This window comes from Sceloporus occidentalis, unplaced genomic scaffold (assembly GCF_023333645.1).
Source record: "Sceloporus occidentalis isolate IW3139 unplaced genomic scaffold, rSceOcc1.0.p SCAF_68, whole genome shotgun sequence".
NCBI classification, from domain to species: domain Eukaryota; kingdom Metazoa; phylum Chordata; class Lepidosauria; order Squamata; family Phrynosomatidae; genus Sceloporus; species Sceloporus occidentalis.
This window is the reverse complement of record NW_028317048.1, coordinates 1,510,090-1,533,907: the sequence shown is the minus strand read 5'-3', so window position 1 is coordinate 1,533,907 and position 23,818 is coordinate 1,510,090. Positions and strand designations below refer to the sequence as shown.

Genomic DNA, 23,818 nt, shown 5'->3' with positions numbered 1-23,818 from the left:
AATAAATTCCTTAAAAATCAGACAATGTGATTTATGGACTTTGTTGTCTCATTCTGTCTCTCATAGTTGAAGTGTACCTATGGTGAAAATTACAGGCCTCTCTCATTTTGTAATGGGCTGGATGTGACAGTCCCACAGAGAATATAGACTTTATACTACAGCTTTATACGTCTATTTTTCTTCATTTTATCAAACTATATTTTGTCTTTTTGATAATATTTCTGAGATTTCTGGTCATCAGCTTTGAAATGCAAAACAAAGCACAGTGTTCTTCTAAATCACACACCTTTAATGATTATAAAACTTAATTTTAAAAAGAAAAATGTATTTAAAAAATGTGCAGGTTCTTTGTCCAGATGTAATGTTGTAGCAAACTATTCTTTCAGGTTCACTCAATGTTTTATGTAATCATTTACATTTTTTTTTAATTAAATCTCAGTTCATCTAAAACACCTTTTTATAAAATATTGTTTCCATGGCAACAGCTCTTCCCTTGAATATGTAACCAGGTCATAGTTTCAATTATTTAGTCAATTAGAAATATATATACTATTATCCACTGTATATTCAAGATATTCAGTTCCAAATGGGAAAACATACAACACACACTCTGAATGCCTAGCAAAGTGCTCCTATTATTTGGGCAGTTGATGGAAAGCAAACATTTGAGGTTAATTGTCACACTATGAAACAGAATCATCCAATTTTGAGCAGGAGAAATACCATAAATTACACTTAACCAGGCCTCTGTAGAAGGATGAAGAGATTTTTTAAAATATGCCATTTAAATTCTTGTAATTGAAATCAAACAATGTGGATGAAAATACTATAATAGCCATTATTATTTTTGCAACCTAAATTAAATTTAAAGTAGAGGGCCTTTGATACCAACATTAGAATGTACTTATTTTTTATTTTTAAGTGTCAGAGCCATTTTATTTACCCTCAGGAAACAATCACATGTCCTCAGAGGACCATGTATGGCTCAGGATGGGTTATCTGACTTTATCTGAGCATTTATTTCACTCTCAAGTCTTCATATCCTTCATGCCCTCACCTTCTGGATGCCCAATTATTACCTAGGGCATTTTATCCTATTTGTTGAAGATGACTGTCAATTCTTACCTTTCTCTTGTGGTTTTGGATGAATTGATTGTCGAGAGCTCGGATGTCTTTGTCTGGGGCAACATAAAGTAGCCTGAGACATAACACTTTTCACTTTAAAGATCTTCAGAATCTCCTCTCTCATCCTTCTGTCAGAACAATCAGGGTAGGAGTAACTTAATGGTGATATATAATCATGCAAACCCTGAAAATGAGAAATTAAGATCACCGCTTTGTATACAAAAAGTAGGATCCATCACTTATCTGTAGCCTTGAAATAAAATGCTTGCTAATTTTGTGAAACGTGATATTTCTATGATTTTTGACAATAATATGGAAAATGCCTCTCATGAGGCCATCATCTTACATGAACCAAAAATCCAAATTTGGATTTGTCTGTTTTTCCAATTTTCATCATAACAAATCTGTATTGTTTGGTCCATGCTAGACAATTAGATTTCCTTTTTCACAGAAAAAAAGGTTTAGAGAGAAGTACTCACCTACAGAGGTTGCCCTACACTAGTCATCGTTTGTCTCTACTTTTGCTTAATGGAGTAGGAAGTTTCTGGTACATCCACACTTGAATTATGTAATAATTATACCTTGAAATATTGGTCTTCTGATGGTTTGGGCACTTCAGGTCTGCCTTGCTTTTGTTTGGATTACTTTGTTCTCTTGAGTGCTGCAAACTTTCCCAGCAACTACTTGTCCTCAGAATGCTGTACTAAGTTCCTTTGGCAGGATTATGAAAGGTATTTCCACTAATGTCCTTCAACAAAGACCCTAAAGGACCACTAGCAGAAGTACTAACAAGGCCATACTAATAGCTAGTATCAGGAATTAATAAATAAATGAACTCACATGTGTGCTAGGATGTTACCTTTGAATAAATTGTGTAGTGGGAAAACCGTTTTGAAAATCTATAAGCAAATGGTGTATGAATAGGATATTCATATAAATGGCAATTTCACATAAATATTTAACAAATATGTACAAAATTGAACTCAGTGTCAAGGTATTTCTAAATTACTAGTATTAACTGATAGTCTCACTATTTTTTTAAATAAATGATCAAAACGAATTCTGTCGAGCGGTTACAATTTGTTTGCATTAATAACACTTACATCATCATCGTCATCTTCCGGTAATTCTTATTTACAACCTATTAGCACTTTTAATTGGCAATATATGATGGAACAATCGAGATTTCCTTTATTTTCAAGTATGTGCTTGAAAGCACCTTTCTGTGACTCTTTTCACCTCCATCCCCTGCAAGACCAAACAACAAAGAATGAAAATCAAAAATGTACTGAGAGCCAAGCCTTTGAGACGGAGTTAGATTAACAAAATTGTGTTGCTAGTGGGCAAATTTTTTTACTAAAGCTGGAATTGGCTGGACAGTTGTACTGAATTCATAATGCATTATGAAGGGCAATCCCTGGCAAAGTCTTCCTGCAGGAAGTGTTAAGCCGACCCTGCATAATGCATAGTACGTAGTCTGGTGACCCTCAAGAAATTTTACTGATTTGCAACTGACCCCTGTCTCTCCGTGCCACTTCAAAATTCTTCAGAAAGAGCCCTTCCAACCTGGACCGCACCGCTAGTGGCACTGTCGCCAAGTTTATTTTCTACAATTATTCCATTCCCAAATCATTTTCATCTAATGATTTCTCTATTTTGTTGGGGTAAATACAAAGTATGTATATTTGTAATTAATATGTGCTTGATTAAGTTTATGTGTATATATGTATGTATGATAGCTGCAAGCCACTTAGGGGGGAAGTAACAGGAAAGACAGCTGTAAGAAGATATCACACCTGCATACTATGTAGAGAAGGAAGGAAATGCATCACCTGGAGATAGGCATGGGAAACATAGCAAGTCAATAACATCACACGGTGGGGTCTTGGGAACAGAGGACAGGGACCTCATTTACACATCAATAGAGAAATCCCTTAAAAAGACATTGTAGAAACACATAGAAGGAGACTGGATTGGTGAGTCTCACCTTTGGCACATCACCCACACAGCATACACACTTAGCAGCAGATATTAGATAGATGGGATGTTTGTGAGTGGTATGAATGATTGTCATCTGTATATCACTGTAACTCTGGTTTTGTCTTTGCTGTAACATTAATCTGGGTAGATTCTAATTAAAGCTCTCTCTCTGGTAAGAATCTTGGGTTGGCTGTTTTATTGTAATATCAGGTAGAAAACCTTAGTAGAACTAGACATATATATTATCTGGAAAAGGGGATACGGTTATATGTAGTTCTTGGAGGAGGTAACAAGGGTATTACATTTATCATTAATACACAACGCAGAACGGATTATTCTCCACGCATATCAATTGGTGGTATTGGTTTGAGAGAGGAGAAGTATATACAACATATTTGTCAGCATAAAATCGGATCTGCCAGTTGGCTATCCAGACCGCCAATTTGGCCACTCTTCTAATGAAGTTTTGCATCATCCACAAACACAGGTATATGGCTTTCAATAAGTGGTGAGCCGAGGGTTAGTGGCATATCCTACTGTAACTAAATCACACTCACATACTAGCATGCAAACCCCATACACATCTATACACACACTATGTCCATCCTCTCCCACCACTAATCATAGGTTTACTCCTGATACATACACCAGCACACACACATACTCTTGATACATACACCAGACACCAAAAATTTACACACACTCATGCTAACAACATACTCTAGTACACCCACACTAACTCACATACACAGCATAGCCATATGGAACTTAATATTTTTATATAATAAGCAAAACACATGGGATGCTGGGTTACCCAGAACATGGCACATTATACTGGTATATTAGGAGTTTCATCATCCATATAAAATTTGTGGAGAGCCATTCATTGTTTGATCCATAGAATAATCTGAATTCTGTAAAACTAATTTCAGAAATATCACCAATAACCATACCTGGGAACTCAGGACTACACTGCCTGGAACGGACTCCTCCACAGTCCACACTATTTCAAATAATACTTGAGCATATAAAGTGGTGCTGTTTGCTCTAGTATGTCCAGGTGAAATCATTGCTAAAATCTAATAACTGGAACAGTCTAGCCCCCAAAATTGCATTTTTTACATTCATGCTGGAGTAGACTTGTACACATGGACCAAAAACAAATTAGAAAAGCTTTTTGGTCCAACCATTTTCAGACAACAAATTTTGTTTTCGGCCCTTTTGGTTTTGAGGAGAAAGAGAAGATGTTTCTCTTTCTCCATGGATCTGTCTGCACTATTTTGGTCTGGTGTAGTACTTCGGCAACAGGGCTGAGCTCTTCAAGCGCTTCATTTTCTTTTGTTTCATTAGGGCCTCTCCTCGTCTTTGAACAAATTTGACAAAAGTTGGTGAAATTCATATTTGTAAGAATCTAAATGGAATGTGCAAGTCTAATTGGTACACACATAAGATCTTCTGCATTTTCCTGATCATCATAAACCAACTTTAGATATCAATGGACCAACAATGTCCAATTTTTTTATATTCAACATTTTGGGGGGGGTGTCATTGCTGTCCAGTTCTCTTTTTCAATTTAAGCTACCATAATTGCCCTGTCCCAATAGTTTGTCGGTGTCTTTGTATTTCATATATGTTGCCACTGTTCCCTTTGATTTATATGCTTTGGATGCCATATTATATTCCATTTAATCTTTTTCCATTTTATCCCAATCAATGATTTCCAAGGATGCCATTAGCCTGCTGACTATACAAAAATTTAGCCTTTTGTTGTGCACGGATAACAATAATATACTTTTATATGGCTAGCGGTTGAAAGTCATCGTTGCTATAACGATTCTGCGCATGCTCATAACATCCATGTCTACAACCTCTATGATCCTTAGAATGATAACGAGAGTAACCCATAAAATCAAGTGTATCAAAGGTACAAAAAGGGTATTGTATTTGTGCAAATGCATATTTTATTCCTAGATCGTGTTCCTTTGGTGGCATTTCTGTTGACATACACTGGGAAATATCAGTTTTCTCATGTTTGATCCTATTTAACACTCATAACCTGACGGGGTTGGTGGAGACACTTGACTTGCTAATAGGAACGAAGTCACGTAATTTATACTACAAACCTGGTGATAAGATCATGTGCAAGTCATACCCCCACATTAAGTGGGAAGAGAACAAGCGATGTGACTTACCATTCATAAATAGCTTGATAGAGGGAATTACTCTGTGGGAGTGAGATCCTATCAGTGCAAAGTACTCTACCACAGCCATGACTCTATTAGCCTTGACACCTGAAATAAATCAAACTAATCTCTTATGTATGAGAAATAAACTGTTCGTGACCAAAAGATGTTATTACTGTTTTTTTATTAACTTTTTTCTGCTTTATTGTCCAAACTCACAACTACTTTTTACCTATTGATGAAATGTTTTAATTGAATGCAATCACATTAATACAAACTGGGTTTTGTATAACAAATTATTCTGGTCCTAAGCTTGAAAACTGGTCATATCTGTGGAGCATCAGTTGCTTGAATAATAAGATAACCTTTCAAACTTTTTACATACTCCTCAATTTTAAATGCCATTGTTATATTTCCCCATTTGATGGTAATGTGACAAATTGACTAGTGGTATGTATAACATTACACCCAACGGAAAACAAACATAGAAGTGAAACATTATTAACTTAATCCTGTTAGCTAATATAATATAGCATTAGGTTGTGACCAGTGTGTTACAAACTTTATATCCACATTAGGTGGACGACTGGCCGCAAACCGGGCAAAATACAATAGCCACGGTGGATTTAGTGACAAGATAAGAAAACTTCAAATGAGTACCCTGTAGATATATATCCTACGTATGCTATAAAACGTAGTTAAGAATACCTATCGGAGGTATAAGCATTGATTCAGTCATGCTATATGGCTACAATCTGGGCAAATCCTATGTAATCTTTCCATGGCTGTACTATTTATTTACCATGAGGCTGAATTAGTGGCACCACATTAATTTCAAACCCACTGGAACTATAGAGTCTACACTGTACACAGAAAGGTTTTCATATTATTTAGGGATGAGTTATGTTAATGGTTTTGTAAAAGTCACCTTTCCAGCTGTGCTGAAAAGTTACATTCTATGTTAATCAAATTTTACAATTATTTGCCTTTGGCAACAAGTTATTTAATGTGTTCAGCCTTTACAAAGCATCCCACTAAAAACATGTAATAGAGGACTTTGTGATCATTCACGCATAAAGCTATGTTTGGAAGATAAAACCTCTAGAGCTGTGTTTATGGATTCTATTAATAGTAACTTAAAATTTCGCACTAAAAATAAATTATGTCTGGAAGTCAAAATTATATATTACCAAGTCTATGTTATTAGGCTGAAAGGCAACACTGTAGGTCTCATTAAACTGTACAGGATTAACAGCTACATAATTCAACATGTTATTAAATATTTATAAGAAAGGTATTTCATAAACCTAAAATGTCTGAACCCTTCCCAAAGATAATTCTTAAATTACATAAAAATTGTGTTCCAAGTCCTGGCACTTGAAAGGCCCCAAAATGCCCCAACAACTGGACTGTCTCTTTAAATTTAAATGCGAAGGCTCTGTGACTGACCAGAAGATTTAGCGTAACCCAACGAGGAGACAAAAACCCTATGGGATTAAATAATATAAATACATTTTTTTTAATTTGTAACATAAAAATATACTGGTGAACCTTCTGTGGTCTACAACTCCTACCACCCATAGATAGAATGTTGATGGTGAAGGTAATGGACATATTTATTTTCTACCTATATTTTGTATCTTTAATCAATCATGGAAATGTGCCATACACTGTGACATGTTGTTACATATTTATGGGTTTGTGTGCAATCTACAATGCCCTCCACTAATATTGGCACCCTTGGTAAATATTAAAGAAGGCTGTGATTATTTAACCTTTCTTCAAAAAATACACAAAGATATTCAGCTCTCATGAATATCAAACCATTGCAAATACAACATAGGTATATCCAAAACAACAACAAAAATGTTAAGTGTGGCACAATTATTTGTACCCTTTTATTCAATACTTTGTGCTACCTCCCTTTGCCAAGATAGCAGCTCTGAGTCTTCTCCTATAATGCCTGATGAGGTTGGAGAATACATGGCAATGGATCTGAGACAATCTGGGCGAATTCCATGTCTTCTTCAGTTCACCCCACAAGTTTTCTAAGGAGTTCTAGTCAGGGGCCTGGGATGAGGACCTTGAACTTATGGTCAGTAAATAATTTTTGTGTTGATTTTGCTGTATGTTTTGGATCATTGTCGTGCTGGAAGAACCAACCACTGCCCATTTTAAGCTTTCTGGCAGAGGCAGTCAGGTGTTCATTTAATATCTGTAAATATTTGATGGAGTCCATGATGCGAACGTCGAGCAATGCGCGCATACCACCTCTGCTGTGCTGGCCGATACTTCCGCCGAGGCTTATATGGTGGAGCACCAGAAAATAACGTCACGTTGGTGCTCCATCATAGAAGCCCTGGCGGAAGTGGAGGACAGTAGCGTAGGTTGTATGCGCGCATCGCACAGGACACCCCGCACCGGAGGATCCGGGTCCCCTGCAGCGCTGCATGGGATCAGGATCTTAGTGTTATTATCCAACCTCTATTTGAAGTCAGATTATAAAACGAGGGGTATTTTTCAGAGCATTTGCTCTGAAAAACCCTCATCTTATAATCGATAAAGTCGATTTAACTAATCGATAATGAAATTTGTTGGAAACGATTTTCATTATCGATTAGTTGTGGCCGCCCTAATATATTTACCATAGTAACACACTGATTTAGGTTGAAAAAGAGACACACTCCATCAAGTCTAACCTTGGTGTTGCTTCAAAAGAAAGAGGAAAAAAAAACAAAGACGTTGAAGCAATTTCTGATTGTGCATCGAAAAGGAGAAAAGGTCTTCTTTGTTAAAAAGTTATCAAAACCATATAAATATTTAAAAGGCATCTTTCGAATTTGATAACACATCAAATACATGTATGCATCTTTTGGGAGGTGAATTCCATATCTTTATCCTTTTTACTGTAAAGAACCATTTTCGGTACCTTAAGTGAAAATAGTTCACAGTCCTGTGTATTCATAAACATCGCAGAAGCTTCATAAAATATAACCATGGTCAGAGATAGAAATAGCGCTGACAATAATAATCAAATGTACTGCATATTTTTTTATTGTACATAACCGTGTTCAGGATAGGAAAAAGTTTTTAAGACAGTAGTGTCTGAACTTGCTGTGGAGATCTATGAAGAATGCTTGTGGGTTCCTTGTATCCATTGGCTGGATTCATAACGGCTTCATAGATTTCTTTATACGCTCGAAAAACCAGCTCTGTAGATTGTTTAATAATTTGTTCCCTGCAGAAGACAAAAGAGTTTCAATACAAAAGTAGAAACCAATGTCTGACACAAATAAATATATACCGTATTGGCCCGAATATAGGCCGCACTCCCCCCCCCCACTTTAAGTCTTTAAAGTGGGGGTGCGGCCTATATTCGGGGTCTAGCGCCCGACGCCCGAGACATGCAGTTCCGGGCAGGCCGCAGGGTTAGGATACAGATCCCCCGCAGCGCTGCAGGGGACCTGCATCCTACTCTATGATACGCTCAGACAGCCTTCCCTGCCGGGACTTTCCACGGGGGGAGTGCCGGCACGGGAGGTTGTCTAAGTGCATCGCGCAGACGTTCACGGGCTGCAGCGATGCGCGCATAAACAACCTCAGCTGCCGGCATGTCTGCACGATGTGCTTTAACAATCTCCCTTGCCGGGAATTCCCACGATGGGAGTCCCGGCAAGGGAGATTGTTAAAGCACATCGTGCAGACGTGCCGGCAGCGGAGGTTGTTTATGCGCATCGCCGCAGCCGGTGAACGTCCGCACGATGCATTTTACCTCTGCCCCCAAGACTTACCAGAGCAGACTCCCGGGTGTCTTGCGGGGCCGGCACCGGGAGTTGTATACGTGTATTGCGTAGATGTCTCCCTCCGGTCCCGCAAAACCCCCGGGAGTCTGCTCTGGTAAGTCGGGGGAGGGCAGAGTGGCAGCATATCTCGAGGGGGGGGGGGGGACAGAGTGGCAGCATATCTCGGGGGTGGGGGGGGCAGAGTGGCAGCATATCTCGAGGGGGGGGACAGAGTGGCAGCATATCTCGGGGGTGGGGGGGGACAGAGTGGCAGCATATCTATTAGAAAACTTTTTCTTTAAAAAAAAAAAGCACCAAACTTTTAGGGTGCGGCCTATATTCGGGTGCGGCCTATATTCGGGTGCGGCCTATATCCGAGCCGATACGGTATTAACAGTACCACGTAAATAAAAATAACAATTTAAACATTCAAACATATGCCACGGACATGAACTCATCAAATATGTATTTATTACGATAAGATCATATAAGGTAAATAAAGGATCTAATATTGGATCTCGTGGTAACCACATCTAAACAGACTGTTCCAAACCTGAATAGTTCACAGGATAGCTTTTTTTTTTTTTTTTTTAATTTGTTCATGGCACATTATTTGCTGCAATGTTTTAGAATTTGCTTTGAGGAAAAATCGGTATCCGTGTTTTTAAACCAAAGTAGTTTGTGTATGTGGAATATTTAAAGTGATCACAGCCTTCAAGAGTATCCCTTTTATGGTGACATCATTCAGCTTTCAACAAATTTTCACTGCGTTGTAGAGCGTGACCTTCAATCACAAAACATTTTTTTTAATACGAACCATAACAAAGCTGGCACATCATGGCAAAAACTGAAATTAAATAAAAAAGCATAAATCTTTACAATACAAGATCAGTAAAAAACTCAGACTACTGAATGCATGTTGGCGGCTCGGTTCCAAAGATGTGAGGGTTTAGCATAAGGCTCATGCTAAAGGGACCTGGTGAGCGACGGCATAGCCCTTGTGTGTTTAACTTTTCAGCAACGAGCAATCTGTACGGACGTATATATTTGCATAATATTTATTTATATATACAATGCACTGAATGTCAAAGTAGTATTTTGAAATGATATCCTTTACATATGAATGCATTTAATTCTACTGTTAGCCGATTCCAATAATATTGGTTTTTACTACATTTATATTCCCACCATAAAAGCCTCTTTAGATATTTAGACTCGCATCTATTTTCCATTTAAAGTCAAATTCTCCTAACTTCATTTATATTTGTGATACAATTAGAATATAGACTTTTATGGTTAATGCAACTTGTAATAATGTCATTAATTCTATAGGACTCCTATAGTGTTATCATATGAATCCAAATAAAAAGTTTCATTATGTCACACCCAATATTGTAGAACTATACGGGTGCCCCCTAAATAGTGTATTTGTGGCTATGGAAAGGAAATAAATATTTTGCCCTCGATAAGTTGAACGTTTGCATATATTCACAATGCATCTAGATTGCACTAGTGAAAATGCTTATTTATATGCATAGGTTTGCATGCAAGCATGCTTCTAAATCGGTATAAATGCTATACCTTCAAGGAGAGTACATCCTTTGTATGCTATTTAAATATGCTGTGTTTTTCTATATCTTAGAAAACTATAAATACACAATGAATGTTATTTTCCCTGTTTAATGTTTGATCCTACCCCTACATCGCCCACATTAAAATGCCACAAAATTCCGCTCGTCTAGAGAGCTAACGTTCAATGGGAGAAGGACATTAGAGGCATCGTTACAGAAGAGGCTAATGCTTCTTAAAAGCCCTATTAAATAGTTTAAATAGAAGCACGTTAATGAGAGCTGTTTGTGGGTTACATATGTGCATACAGCATTTCAATTTTAGAAAAACAGAAAAGGAAGCCAGTGTTGAGATTAAAATATATATATATATATATATATATATATATATATATATATATATATATATATATATATATATATATAGGAACAGTAATAAAAAAAAGACTCTTAAAATCTGATTTACCCGAATTACACAACCATTTAAAAAATAGACCTTGTAATATTTTTTTCTCATCGTTCCTGCCTTTATAAATGGGAACACTTTCGAGTTAAAGGGGAATTCTCGCTGTCACAGCATTTAGCATTAACTAAATATTATTATATTTCATTAATATAGTGCCAACAATTTACGCAATACGCAAGTTCCGCCCCATTTGCAACAGATCTCAGCTTCCTTAAGGTAAGATATTCCCTTACTTTTAAACCACATATCTAAATGGAACAACTATTGCAAAAGAATAAAATATTATTAATGATGATGGATTGATAAGAGACTGAACAAAGCACAGAAAGGTTTATTTAATAAAGACGGGAAATGTTAGGACATAGCCTAACAAAAGACAAATGTAATGTTGAGGTTTCACTTCACTGACAGGGTGGTAGACAAGCGGAAGAACCTCCCAGCAGAGGTGGTAGAGGTTAACACAGTGAGAGAATGTAAATATGGATAGTATAGGCAGAGCCGGCCTTAGGTGTTCCGGCGCCCTGTGCGAACTACTCCTCTGGCGCCCCCCCTCTGCCCCTTCAAACGGAGAGTAAGGGGCGTCGAGCGGTTGCTGAGAACTTCACCAGCAACCGCTCGGCGCCCCTGCCCGGGACATTAATGAAAACATTGTTGGTTTTTTTTGTTGTTTTTTTTTAATTTTATTTAACATCCTCCATGTTAAATAAAGTAAAAAAAAACTTTATTTAACATGGAGGATGTTAAATAAAGTAAAAAAAAAAAAACCAACAATGTTTTTATTTAGGTGCAGAGGGGGCGGCAGCGGACCCCGCGGCGGCGCCCCCTGGAGTGTGGTCGCACAGGTCGCACACCCCAAAGGCCGGCCCTGAGTATAGGCATATGGGTGTCTTAAATCCACGATGAGACCAAGGACAGAATAAGATTTGAGGTATTTACAACCGTGATAAATGGGCAGATTAGAAGGGCTGTCAATTTCTATGTCATGGCTTCTTTGAAAAGCTGACAATATGACTGCTTACATTTGGTATGTCTGGTCTATTGAGTTATTTCTTTTTAAACTTGAACCTTTAAAAAAAAAGAGTAATAGTTAACTACATGCAAGACTATGCAACGGAGGTTAAAAGCCTATACTTGTTTCCCCCTCTGATTTTGTATAGAATATTGGTCTGATCAAACATATAATTCAATCTCAGAGGATAGCCTATTTACAATTAACCCAGTAGTCACGTGTCTTTTTGAATTCAAATGCTTCCTCTTCACTTACCAGGAGGAGAAATTAAATTACCCGGTCCTAATCCTGAGCACTCATCTACTGAACAATGCTTTTAAACACGGCCACTCGTCTACTCAACAATGCTTTTAAACATATATGTCTTTATCTCACGCTAAAATCACAGGCAACGCACACAAAGCACTACTGGAGCGCTCAATCCATTAAGCAGCCCGGGAGTTTGTTAAGTGCAGTATTTGTTTCAAAGGTCATTGCCAAAGAGGTAACTGCTGCGGTTTCTACACGGTTGCTCCCAGAACCAATATACTAAAGTCTCACTGCTGACTGCTGTAAACAGTATGGTTTACCCAGCCGGACACTCTTATGGAGTCTTCTTTAATATTGCCCTAAGTAGTCCGCTCAGTATGTTGGCACACAGGGTACAATTGATTGGCCGTATCAGATTCAGTGCAGGTTCTCCTATATGCCTTTATGCTGTAGGTAGCCACGCGCATGTGTTCTGGCAGAGGGTTGGTATGCGTCTACGGTTGCAATTAAGCTATGTAACCTGGGAAGCCCACAGCCATCCTCAATGTAATGTCTTACATTATTTTTCAGGTTTATGTGTGTTCAAGAGGTACATATGGCATGATGTTTGCACTAGCCTGTATATATACAGGCTGCTCTGTGCATATTATTGCATTAGGTTTTATTTTTTATTTGTGACTATAGTATATATTTATGAATTGAACATACTCTAATTTGAAAGGCTGTTTTGCTCTTTATTAAAACCCTTGGTTACCAAACAGGTAGGTATACACATCCCTCAATTTTCACCCTTGTTTCTGATATCGCAACACAGGAATTGAGTAATGAACGTGGCTGGCCTTACTGTGCGACTGGCTGTGGTGTTGCTCTTGGTTGACTAGTATGTTAGCAGGCATGTTTGAGAAGGGGCGTCAGTAACATAAGCTGCATAGGGTGCTACAGAGGAGAGTAGTAGTATCTATAGCAACCTTCCACTAAAATTTAAGGGGTAGTAGAAGTATTATTAAACACTCGTCTACAGACACCAGACAAGCCAGAAGGCTTGTTTTTCTCTCAGAAATCTCATGGTGCTGCCACAACCACAAGGGATTCTGGGTAGGCGCATGCAAATAATGTCAACAATTATCACCTTTTGCCTCCATATCCACTTTATACATGGATCCCTGTAGATGAGTGTTTATTAATGCTTCAACTAGTGGAAGGGTTTTCCATCTCTGTGACAGAATTACCTGTCATACAGGGGCCCAAGGTACTCAGAGATGGCTCCAGCCTGGCTGCCAAACAGGCAGGAACTCCATTGTTAAACTAATCCCATTAACAGGATGGCTACCAGGGGGATATTCAGTAGCTAAAGGGGATCAAAGGTTGGGTTGTCTACCTGTTTATCAATGTTACTTTATGTTAATGAAGTTCTGTGGCTATATCAGTCTATGTTTTACAACAATAAACTGTTGATTCCTGCTGTACTCAATTCAAGGTAGTTGTGTCTACTTATTGGGTACACATAGCAGGGTTCCAAAGTGCGCATGCTGGCTGGTGCTGGAAGTGATTCCGGGGACAAGAGGAGGATACATGTGGGTGATCTCTGGGAGTTACTACACCGCTCTTGGTGAACCCATTACAATCACCTTTAACACCATAACTTATGTAATGGTATTTCTTGGTTACCCCAAGCCTCAACTATTAAGTCAGTATGACAACCTCATGCTGACCAGTCCCATTAAGGACGAAACAGCTGTCCATGAGTGGTGATCTGGCTATTGCTCCTCTTCCTGAGTTTTGTCTAAAGGCTGTCTTGTACAGCGGGCAATTACTTTCAAGGGATCCATGTATAAAGTGGATATAGAGGAAAAAGGTGATAATTATTGACCTTATTTGCATGCGCCTACCCAGAATCCCTTGTGGTTGTGGCAGCACCATGAGATTTCTGAGGGAAAAACATGCCTTCTGGCTTGTCTGGTGTCTGTAAATGAGTGTTTAATAATACTACCCTTAATTTTAGTGGAAGGGTTTTCCATCATCTTTACCCACCATAACTTATGTAATGGAATAGCAACCTTGAAAGAGTGCTATGGATCGCTGTCCTTTTCTGTTGAAGTGATTTATTGAAAGCACTTACTTTACGGTGGCGCTCAGGAAGAAGTTAAGCTGTGGCATGAGCAGGTTGTCAGGAGATGAAAGGTAACGATCAAACTGCACCTAATGATGACATAAGAGATGTCAAATTACTGGACATGTCTTTAATCAAAGGCATTTAGGCCGGGATCAATATAAGCCATGTACTAGCAAAATAGTTATGTCACAAAAGGCCCATATCTATCATACCAATGATTTTACTTCTGTCTATTAAGAGATGGAGAGGAATGCGATGCCCACCTCTTGTGGTGGCTTTTAATTGGCACATCACAGTAACAAAAACTATCTCCTGACAATCACTATTTGCTAGTTATGTTATGGCACAAGTTGTGTGGTTAAACAACAAAATAATAAGGAAGAAAAGTGCAAATGTTTACCATTGCCGCCTTCAGTGATACAGAGTCCATGCTTGGTAAGTTTGTTAATGGCCCCTACATAGGATAGAAAAAGATTAATATAGTACAATTTGCGCAGAAGGTAGGTAGACATTCAGAGAGAGAGAGAGAGAGCGAAAGCGAGAGAAAGAGCGAGAGAAAGTGGGTGAAAATGTGAGAGAGGGTGAGAGAACCAACAAAATAAAAAACATTTCAGAGCTCTTTGCTTTGTTTTTGTTGGTTTCATTGGGGGTCCCTCCTCATTTCCAGAGATTTGTATGAATTGACAAAACTGGCAAATTTCATTAAAATTGAAATCAGTATGAAACGGAAAGTACAAGTCTAGTGTAAGTTATTTATAGGAAGAAATGTACCTGCTCAGGTCTGTGGTGCTGTACACAGCTGTATATCTGACTCAGTCCTGCCCTTGTTAACACAAAAGAGGCCTGTTCGTTGATAAGAGTATCCATATGTGCTTCAATCTGTGAATCACAGCAATAAGGAAACCTAAGCAAATGCTAGTAACATCATCAAGCACACTTTATGGAATGACGAAACAGTACATCGGTGCTAGTGACGTTAGTGATCAGGCATGACAAATCTAGATTCAGTTATCAGGACTAGGGCTGCAACTAACGATTATTTTAATACCCTGAAATTCTCCCTGATTCACCACTCTGCCTCCCCCAGATATGCCACTCTGAAATTCCTTATACCCCCCATACACCACTCTAACTCCCCCAGATATGCCATTCTGCCTCCCTGAAATTCATTATACCCCCATACACCACTATAACTCACCCATACACCACTCTGCCTCCTCCCCCTCCCATACACCACTCTGCCTCCTCCCCCTCCCATACACCACTCTGCCTCCTCCCCCCTCCCATACACCACTCTGCCTCCTCCCCCCTCCCATACACCACTCTGCCTCCTCCCCCCTCCCATACACCACTCTGCCTCCTCCCCCTCCCATACTCCACTCTGCCTCCTCCCCCCTCCCATACTCCACTCTGCCGCCTCCTCCCCCCTCCCATACACCACTCTGCCTCCTCCCCCCTACCATACACAACTCTGCCTCCTCCCCCCTCCCATACACAACTCTGCCTCCTCCCCCTCCCATACTCCACTCTGCCTCCTGTCAGCAACAGCGGGTCACAAGACACAAGGGAGCCGGGTAGAGAGGCAGAGTGGCGTATGGAAGGGGGAGGAGCCAGAGTGGTGTATGGGAGGGTGGCTCCCATACACCCCTCTGACTCCTCCCCCCTCCCACTCTGCCTCTCTCCCGACTCCCTGGTATTTTGTGAACCTCCGTTGCTGACAGGCACTTACACTGCAGCTTCATAGAAGCCTCAGTGTAAGTGAAGGGCAGCAACGGAGGCTGTCTGTGCGATGCAGACCCCCACCAGCTGACAGAGAGGAGGATCCTCTGCAGGAGACCTCGATTCTCTGTCAGCCGGTGGGGGTCTGCACGATGCGCACAGACAGCCTCCGTTACTCACCTTCACTTACGCTGAGGCTTCTATGAAGCTGCAGTGAAAGTGCCCGTCAGCAACGGAGGTTCACAAAATACCAGGGAGTCGGAGAGAGGCAGAGTGATGTATGGGAGGGGGGAGGAGTCAGAGGGGTGTATGGGAGGGGGGAGAGAGACGGAAGTGAGAGACCGGCCGACAGTGAGGGGAATCCAGGTCCCCTGCAGCGTTGCGGGGACCTGGATTCTAGTGTTATAATCCGATCTCTGTTTGAGGTCGGATTATATAAGGATAAAATCGATTCGACTATATTATCGATTTTATCGATTAGTTGTTTCAGCCCTAATCAGGACAAAAACCTTACAATTTGTCCAGGCCCAAACCAAATGTATAAAGCAGAATACATCATCATGTTCTATACAGACTGTCCATTCTCCAATGTGACCGAAGGTGGAATATCATTTCAAGAACACCAGCCTCTCATGCCTTGCTATGTATTATGTACCCCATGGGGTGCATGTTCTGTAGCTAACTTCATGTTCTCAGGATCTGCAGGATAATTCCTACCCAATCGGTTATTACTTCCCTTTGGTGGCAGGTGAATTTTTCTGGTTGCCTTTAGAGGGCGGGAGGAGAAGGCAGCAAGAGACTGAAGGGGACAGAAATTCCACCTCCTTGTCTCGGCTTTCCTGGGATAAAATGGGAAAAATACAGGGTATAGCTGATTTTAATAAATGGACGAACTATTCTAAGATGAGGAGATAGCAGTTCCTATAGCCGTCTACTGATTTTAAATCGCAAGGCTAAATACTTATAACAGTGAGTTTGGTTCATCCTAGAATGAACTTTGAGAAAGTTCCAAAAGTAATATTTTCACTAGAAACCACATAAAACATTGTCCTTGCTTCACTCCAGGACAGAAATAGATACATTGGTACATACTACCTTCGGTTTAAAGGCCACTTGAAGAAACACTTTAACTTGAGCTTGTATGCCTTTATTCAGCTGCATTATGGGGCTATTGGATTGTTATAGGTCACAACATTCTGTCAAGAAATACTGCAGTATGAATGATTTTATGGTTAACTCTATTCATAGTGCACAGAATTTATTTCCGCCATAATTTTATATGTAAGCGGTACCTCTACATTGTTTGAGGCTCTAGGCATAGTATATTCTGGCCTGGGATGACTAGGTCCTTGTGTGCTTTATTGGGGACAGAGCATCCCAATCGGGAGATCAGTCTCCATGGAGGTTTGTGGCCAAACAGGATGCTTGGGGAAAGACTACAGTGGTCTTAACTGTGATATCTCCTTGCACGTGCATCGTTTTAAGACAAAAGGCTGAATTATGACATCGTATCTCAGTGTTGAGCTCGGAACTGAGCCAACCGATTTATTGACTTGCCTGGAACTGCAGTATCTCCAGCCGCTTGTCAGTAAACTCAAACAGAGCCAGCGTTGTCTTCATCATGTAGAGGGAATTCACCATATATGTGGCCATGTCAGCTGTGCCTAAATTACTGGCAGACACTGTGCACATCTGCAGCAACGGATCCAGCACACAAGAGAGAACCTAAGAGAGCAAAACATCAAGCACACGATACAAAGTTACCATTCATGCCTTCCTTGCCATGTTTGTCATTAACTATGACCGGGGAAAAAAAATGTTTTCTGATAGAAACTTGCACACAATGGAAATGTAAAATACAAAAATCACAACGATCACAATTCTACCTGCAACTCAGATTAAAATGTATTACATAAAAAAATTAATTTCAGCTTTATACTGTAACGCAGTTTAGCATGTTGTATTAGTTATATTTTGTCTTGTGCCTTTTGACTTTATCTACAAAGCAGTAGGTCAGTGTACTTCAAGGGTTTCCGGTGAACCAGTGCAGTCATATCAGATACACTCACGACCTTGTTTGTGTGTTTACAATAACGGCAGGATGAATTCTAGCCCACAGGACCAAGTCCAGCCAAGAGGCCCAGTAATATGACATTGCTTAATACACATTTGGAAGACAGTAATCAATCAGAGAATATGATCCTTTGCATTGCATCACCTCAAAAATTAGAGTTACAACAGCGAGGGAAGATCGAGAGCTTTGGCATGACCCAGTGAAGGGCATCTTGTGACCCAACACTTGGTCCTGAACCCAAGCTCGAGGATCCTTGATATATAACATTGTAGGCAGTCATGTGATCTCACTCTTTAAGGAAGAGCTAATGAAGACCATTGAAGAATAACAGGAAAAAAGGATTCTTAAAAACGTGCTTTAATACGATACTTTTAATAAAACAAATGTGGACGTCATTACCAACTCTGATGGAAAGCTGCGGGTGACAACTGAGCAAGCAGGGTTTTTTGTTTGTTTTTGATTGCATATGTGCTTTTTACACACACAAATATACACACATATATATATATATATATACACATATATACATATATGTATATACACACATATACACACACACATATATATATATTGTTCATATATTAAGATCTAATGACCTTCAAGGGTAATAACAGATCTAACACTTTGCTGCATTTTAATATTTTTATAAAACCTGGGGTTTCAAAATATTCAGCTCCCACTTACATTAAAATAACATTATAGTATAAAGCTGAAATAAATTTTTTTTTTTACACAAGACATTTTAGTCTGAGTTACAGGTAGAATTGTAGAGTTGTGATGTTTGTATTTTACGTTGTATTTTATTTGGATGTCTTGTTCCTGTCCATACTGCTACATTCCACATGTACCACGAGCACCAAGTGTAATCAAAATCAATACCGTACACTGATTCACAGGAAAAGATTGATTCCACCATTTCAAGATAGACAGCACGCAAGACCACTTTGATAATATGATTAAAGGTTAATAACACATCTACAAGGAAAGTAACACATTGTTAGTTGTGCTACCTGAACAAAGTCAGCTTGACGCGCATCAAGTGGAACAACAGAGGAGTCATGAGAAACCAGAACTTCTCGTAACAAGGCGAGCGTTTGATTCAGTGCAGAACTTGGTCCGAGATCTGCAGGAGGCAGCTCCACCTATATAAAATGTAAGAGATTAGTCTACCACTTTTAAAACCTATACATATAAGCGAGATTTTTAAAATCTTAAAAAAAAAATTAAGATCATTATTATTTGGGTCTGTTTTGGTGCCTCACCTCACATTATCATGCGGAAGCTGGCGCAGATTTTTTTGGTTCTCATCCAGCAGTTAATTACTTTCATTGGAGTCATAAAATGTAACAAAGGGTAATTGACTGATGGATGACATCACAAACTCCTGGCCAGCTTCCAAGTAGGGCTGAAACAACGAATCGATAAAATCGATAATAATCGATAACGGAAATCGTTGTCGACGATTTCCGTTATCGATTAATCGAGTGATCGATTCGTTGTTTACTTACCTCCGCGAGCGTCCCCCGCTTCTGCAGTCTCCGCCTTCTTTTAGTTACGTGACGCGTTCCGGAGGTAAGTATTCTTCATGTCTGTGCGATTCGCTCTGTGCGAGTGGCTCCATTCTCACAGAGCGGTTCGCTCTGTGCGAGTGGCTCCATTCGCACAGAGCGATTTGCGGGGGTGGGGTTTCAGGGGATGCAGGGCAGAGTGGGGGTGGGGATGCAGGGCAGGGTGTGAGTGTGGGTGCAGGGCAGAGTGGGGGTGGGGATGCAGGGTGTGAGTGTGGGTGCAGGGTGTGAGTGGGTGCAGGGTGTGAGTGGGGGGGCAGGGTGTGAGTGGGGGGGCAGGGTGTGAGTGGGGGGGCAGGGTGTGAGTGTGGGGGCAGGGTGTGAGTGTGGGGGCAGGGTGTGAGTGTGGGGGCAGGGTGTGAGTGCAGGGGCAGGGCTGGGTGCAGGGGCAGGGCTGGGTGCAGGGGCAGGGCTGGGTGCAGGGGCAGGGCAGAGTTGGAGACTGGGTGCAGGGGCACAGTGCAAAGTGCTGGGTGCAAAGTGCCAGGGCTGGGTGCAAAGTGCCAGGGCTGGGTGCAAAGTGCCAGGGCTGGGTGCAAAGTGCCGGGCGCAAAGTGCCGGGCGCAAAGTGCCAGGGCTGGGCGCAAAGTGCCAGGGCTGGGCGCAAAGTGCCAGGGCTGGGGCAAAGTTTCTTGAACAGTAATAGTCCACCTCTTTTCAGAATGTTTGGGGTTATTTTGTTTCATAAATATTGTGTTTGGGTTCTTGTACTTTGAAAATATTGTTTTTTATTACATCATAACAAAATAAGAATGTTAATGTAAATTTTAAGTTGTTTTTTAACATCCAGTTCATTAAATTATTTTAAATAAACGAAAAATTTGCATATTTTTTTTTTATCCGATTAATCGAAAAAATAATCGGCCAACTAATCGATTATTAAAATAATCGTTAGTTGCAGCCCTACTTCCAAGTGATTACGTTAACGAGAGGAACAGTGAGATGAGGAATATAAATAATTAAAAGAATGTAGGTAAAGCAATCTATGTAGTTTGCATGTATATAGGGCAGTGGAACTGAATGTGCATTGGGTTGGGTCACTGTGTATCGATTAATCTATGTGCATGGAGTAATGTGACTTTACATAGTAAACGTATGTATCGCCTTCTGTGAATTGTTTAGTATGCATTGTGTCACTGTGAAAAGCTTGAGATGCATGTGTATAGGGTAGATTTACTGTGTAGCAGGTATTGCCTATGCGTATTGATTATTATGTGTCTAGGATAGAGAGAGAGAGAGAGAGAAAGCAAGAGAATGAGGGAGGGGGGAGAGAGAGAGAAAGCAAGCGAGCGAGGGGGAGAGAGAGAGAAAGAGAGAGAAAGCAAGCGAGCGAGGGGGAGAGAGAGAGAAAGAGAGAGAAAGCAAGCGAGCGAGGGAGGGATAGAGAAAGCAAGCGAGCGAGGGAGGGATAGAGAAAGCAAGCGAGCGAGGGAGGGATAGAGAAAGCAAGCGAGCGAGCGAGGGAGGGATAGAGAGAGAGAGAGAGAGAGAGAGAGAGAGAGAAAGAGAGAGAGAAAGAGAATGAGGGGGGGGAGAGAGAGAGAGAGAGAGAAAGTAAGAGAATGAGGGAGGGGGGAGAGAGAGAGAGAAGGAGAGAGAAAGCAAGCGAGTGAGGGAGAGACAGAGAAAGCAAGCGAGTGAGAGAAGTACATTAAATTTTGTTCTTATACAAAAAGCTCAACTGAAAAAACACATTCTGGGTATCCCATGTGGCCTTACATAAACCCCCCCCCACAAATTTGGCATCTTGATTCCTGCTCTGTTATAGCTTTGATGTAGTTGCACTAAATCATTTACATAAACGCTCCATTCTACTGGCGCACAGGATCATCAGTGACCCACAGACTCAGAATAGATCTTCGTCATTCCCAATTTATCGGACTCTGGTCTTTTAGCTCATTATTGAGAACGGCAGAAGGATGAGCAAAGCAAAAATCTAAACTATATGCTTTCCCTGACATGAGTGCCGTGCAGATTCAAAGTGAAAACAACATCACACTTCAGGTTTAAATTAAAGCCAAAATATCTCTGAACACGGCACAGACTGGAACTAAGAACAGCTTGTTCGAAGCACAATCAATACTAATAATCCAGCTAAGAGCTCATTTTGTGCCATGTATTAACCAAATAACAAGCACGCACAACTTACTGAACGAAGGTTATGTGTTTTGAGCCACAAAAAAGCAGCTAAAACAGGATAAAATTAAGTGTTTGCTTGCTATGATAAAATAAACTCATGCTGCTTACAATTTAGCTTCTGTTACTTTCAATGTGAGAAGATACATAAACAAATCGCATTATCAAGTAAACTGGTAAACAATATTCGGGGTACTGCTGAATACCAAAACAGCTCCCAGAAATAATTACAAAAATTTAAAATTTGCCCCATTCATAATTTTTTCTGGGGACACTTAACGGCCATATGACAAAAAGAGGCCAGTGGCGGCTGTTGTTGTACGGATCAGGGAGATAACATCACCGACATGCCGGGACTGGGGGATAACACCTCCGGCGTGCCGCAATTAGGGGCATAACACCACTGGTGTGCCCAGATTAGGGGGAAACATCATAGACGTGCCAGGAGTACCAACTGTGGGACAAGTGTTTTAAACATATGAAACATACAGTCCCTATAATGTCTCACATACATCCCAACACTTAGGGTGCTATGATTTTGGACGTTTCTTAGAGGCAAGACTAGGAGGAAGGCCTTTTTATGATAATTTATGGATTTACCGCCGCGTGATACACACATTTATGTTATTTAATAAGGCATTTAAATGAGTAAATATTTTATTTACATAGTTAAACGTAAAACAAGCTTTCAGCCTTTTTTATGCACATTACTATAAGCTTTAGGGATGTGGTACACTGCGATACAACCTTCAGAGCTCGGTGAAAAGAGGGACATCAGGGGAGGAAAGAAAAGGGAGAGTTTTGAGGCCGAAAGAAAGCCCCATGTGAAAGGAACTTGCTATGTGGACCTTTCCATCTCTAACATTTCTGCAACCCTCAAGTAAATGAGACGTCTTATCACATAAATCACATTGAACTGTAAAGTATATTGCTGGCCGTGGTCACAACCTCCATCCTTTTGTCTGGTCATCTCTGGCTTCCTGAAATCTTTAATGAATGTTTACTTACTACCGCTGAACAAACATGCAGGGAAGGAAGGCTGCTGACCAGTGCAAATTAGGGTAGATAAGGTTGCTCAGACAGTATCTAATTACAGACAGTACATACCTTGTCCATCAGTTTACTCGCATGCAGGCTCAGGCTATTAAAGAATATTTTTTTACTTAATAAGTGCATTTCTTCAATTGTGGTCAGTAAGGTGGATGCACTCGTGCCAACAATAGAACTGAAAAAGAAAAAAAATAAAGAGGTTAAACCAGTTTTCCACTGTATACTGTCAGCCATAATGGAAAAGCCAATGTAACTATCTGAGTTCCAGAGGGGAAAGTAACTATTGTTAATGCACTGAGCTTGTCAGGACCATAAGGAGACAAAAAAAGAATAAGGGTTGGGAAAAGACAAAAAAAACCCCAGCTCTACATTACTGTATCCTTTGCCAATATTCATTACTAGTGAGCAACGTAGTTTAAGTAACATTTGTTACTCTCCCACACTTAACTGCTGGGATAGCAAAAACATTGATCTTTGAAAAACGACTATCCCAGGGGTGTACATGGGATGTACATCTAGCCTCTCCTTTAATACATGAATAAAAGACATGAAAAAAAATGGATTCCTAGTCAACCTTAACCCCTTTGCAACCAAAACTGTACCAGGTATATCAAAGAAAAACAAATGGTTCCACAGGACCCGTGACGTACATGGTACATCATATGTTAAAATCATTCCCATGATCGCGGAGGTAATGCTGTTGCTGATTGCTTTGTGACCCCAGCGGTCAATCTTCAGCAAATACCCCGCATTTCCCAGTATGGGAGCCAATCACATGCATGGTCACTGTCACATG

At 40.2% G+C, this 23,818-nt stretch overlaps 1 protein-coding gene across 1 annotated transcript in view; it reads right to left on the bottom strand.

Annotated features, from left to right (window-relative positions):
• Positions 1-8,378: 8,378 nt before the first annotated feature.
• Positions 8,379-23,818, bottom strand: part of COG6 (component of oligomeric golgi complex 6) — a 65,881-nt gene continuing 50,441 nt past the window's right edge. The window contains exons 13-19 of the mRNA XM_089494004.1: positions 23,080-23,197; positions 19,279-19,410; positions 17,752-17,919; positions 15,247-15,354; positions 14,876-14,929; positions 14,482-14,561; positions 8,379-8,526 (exon numbers count right to left, since the gene is read on the bottom strand). Of these exons, the coding sequence (XP_089350130.1) occupies positions 8,379-8,526; positions 14,482-14,561; positions 14,876-14,929; positions 15,247-15,354; positions 17,752-17,919; positions 19,279-19,410; positions 23,080-23,197 (808 nt within the window). The remainder of the gene's footprint in view (positions 8,527-14,481; positions 14,562-14,875; positions 14,930-15,246; positions 15,355-17,751; positions 17,920-19,278; positions 19,411-23,079; positions 23,198-23,818) is intronic.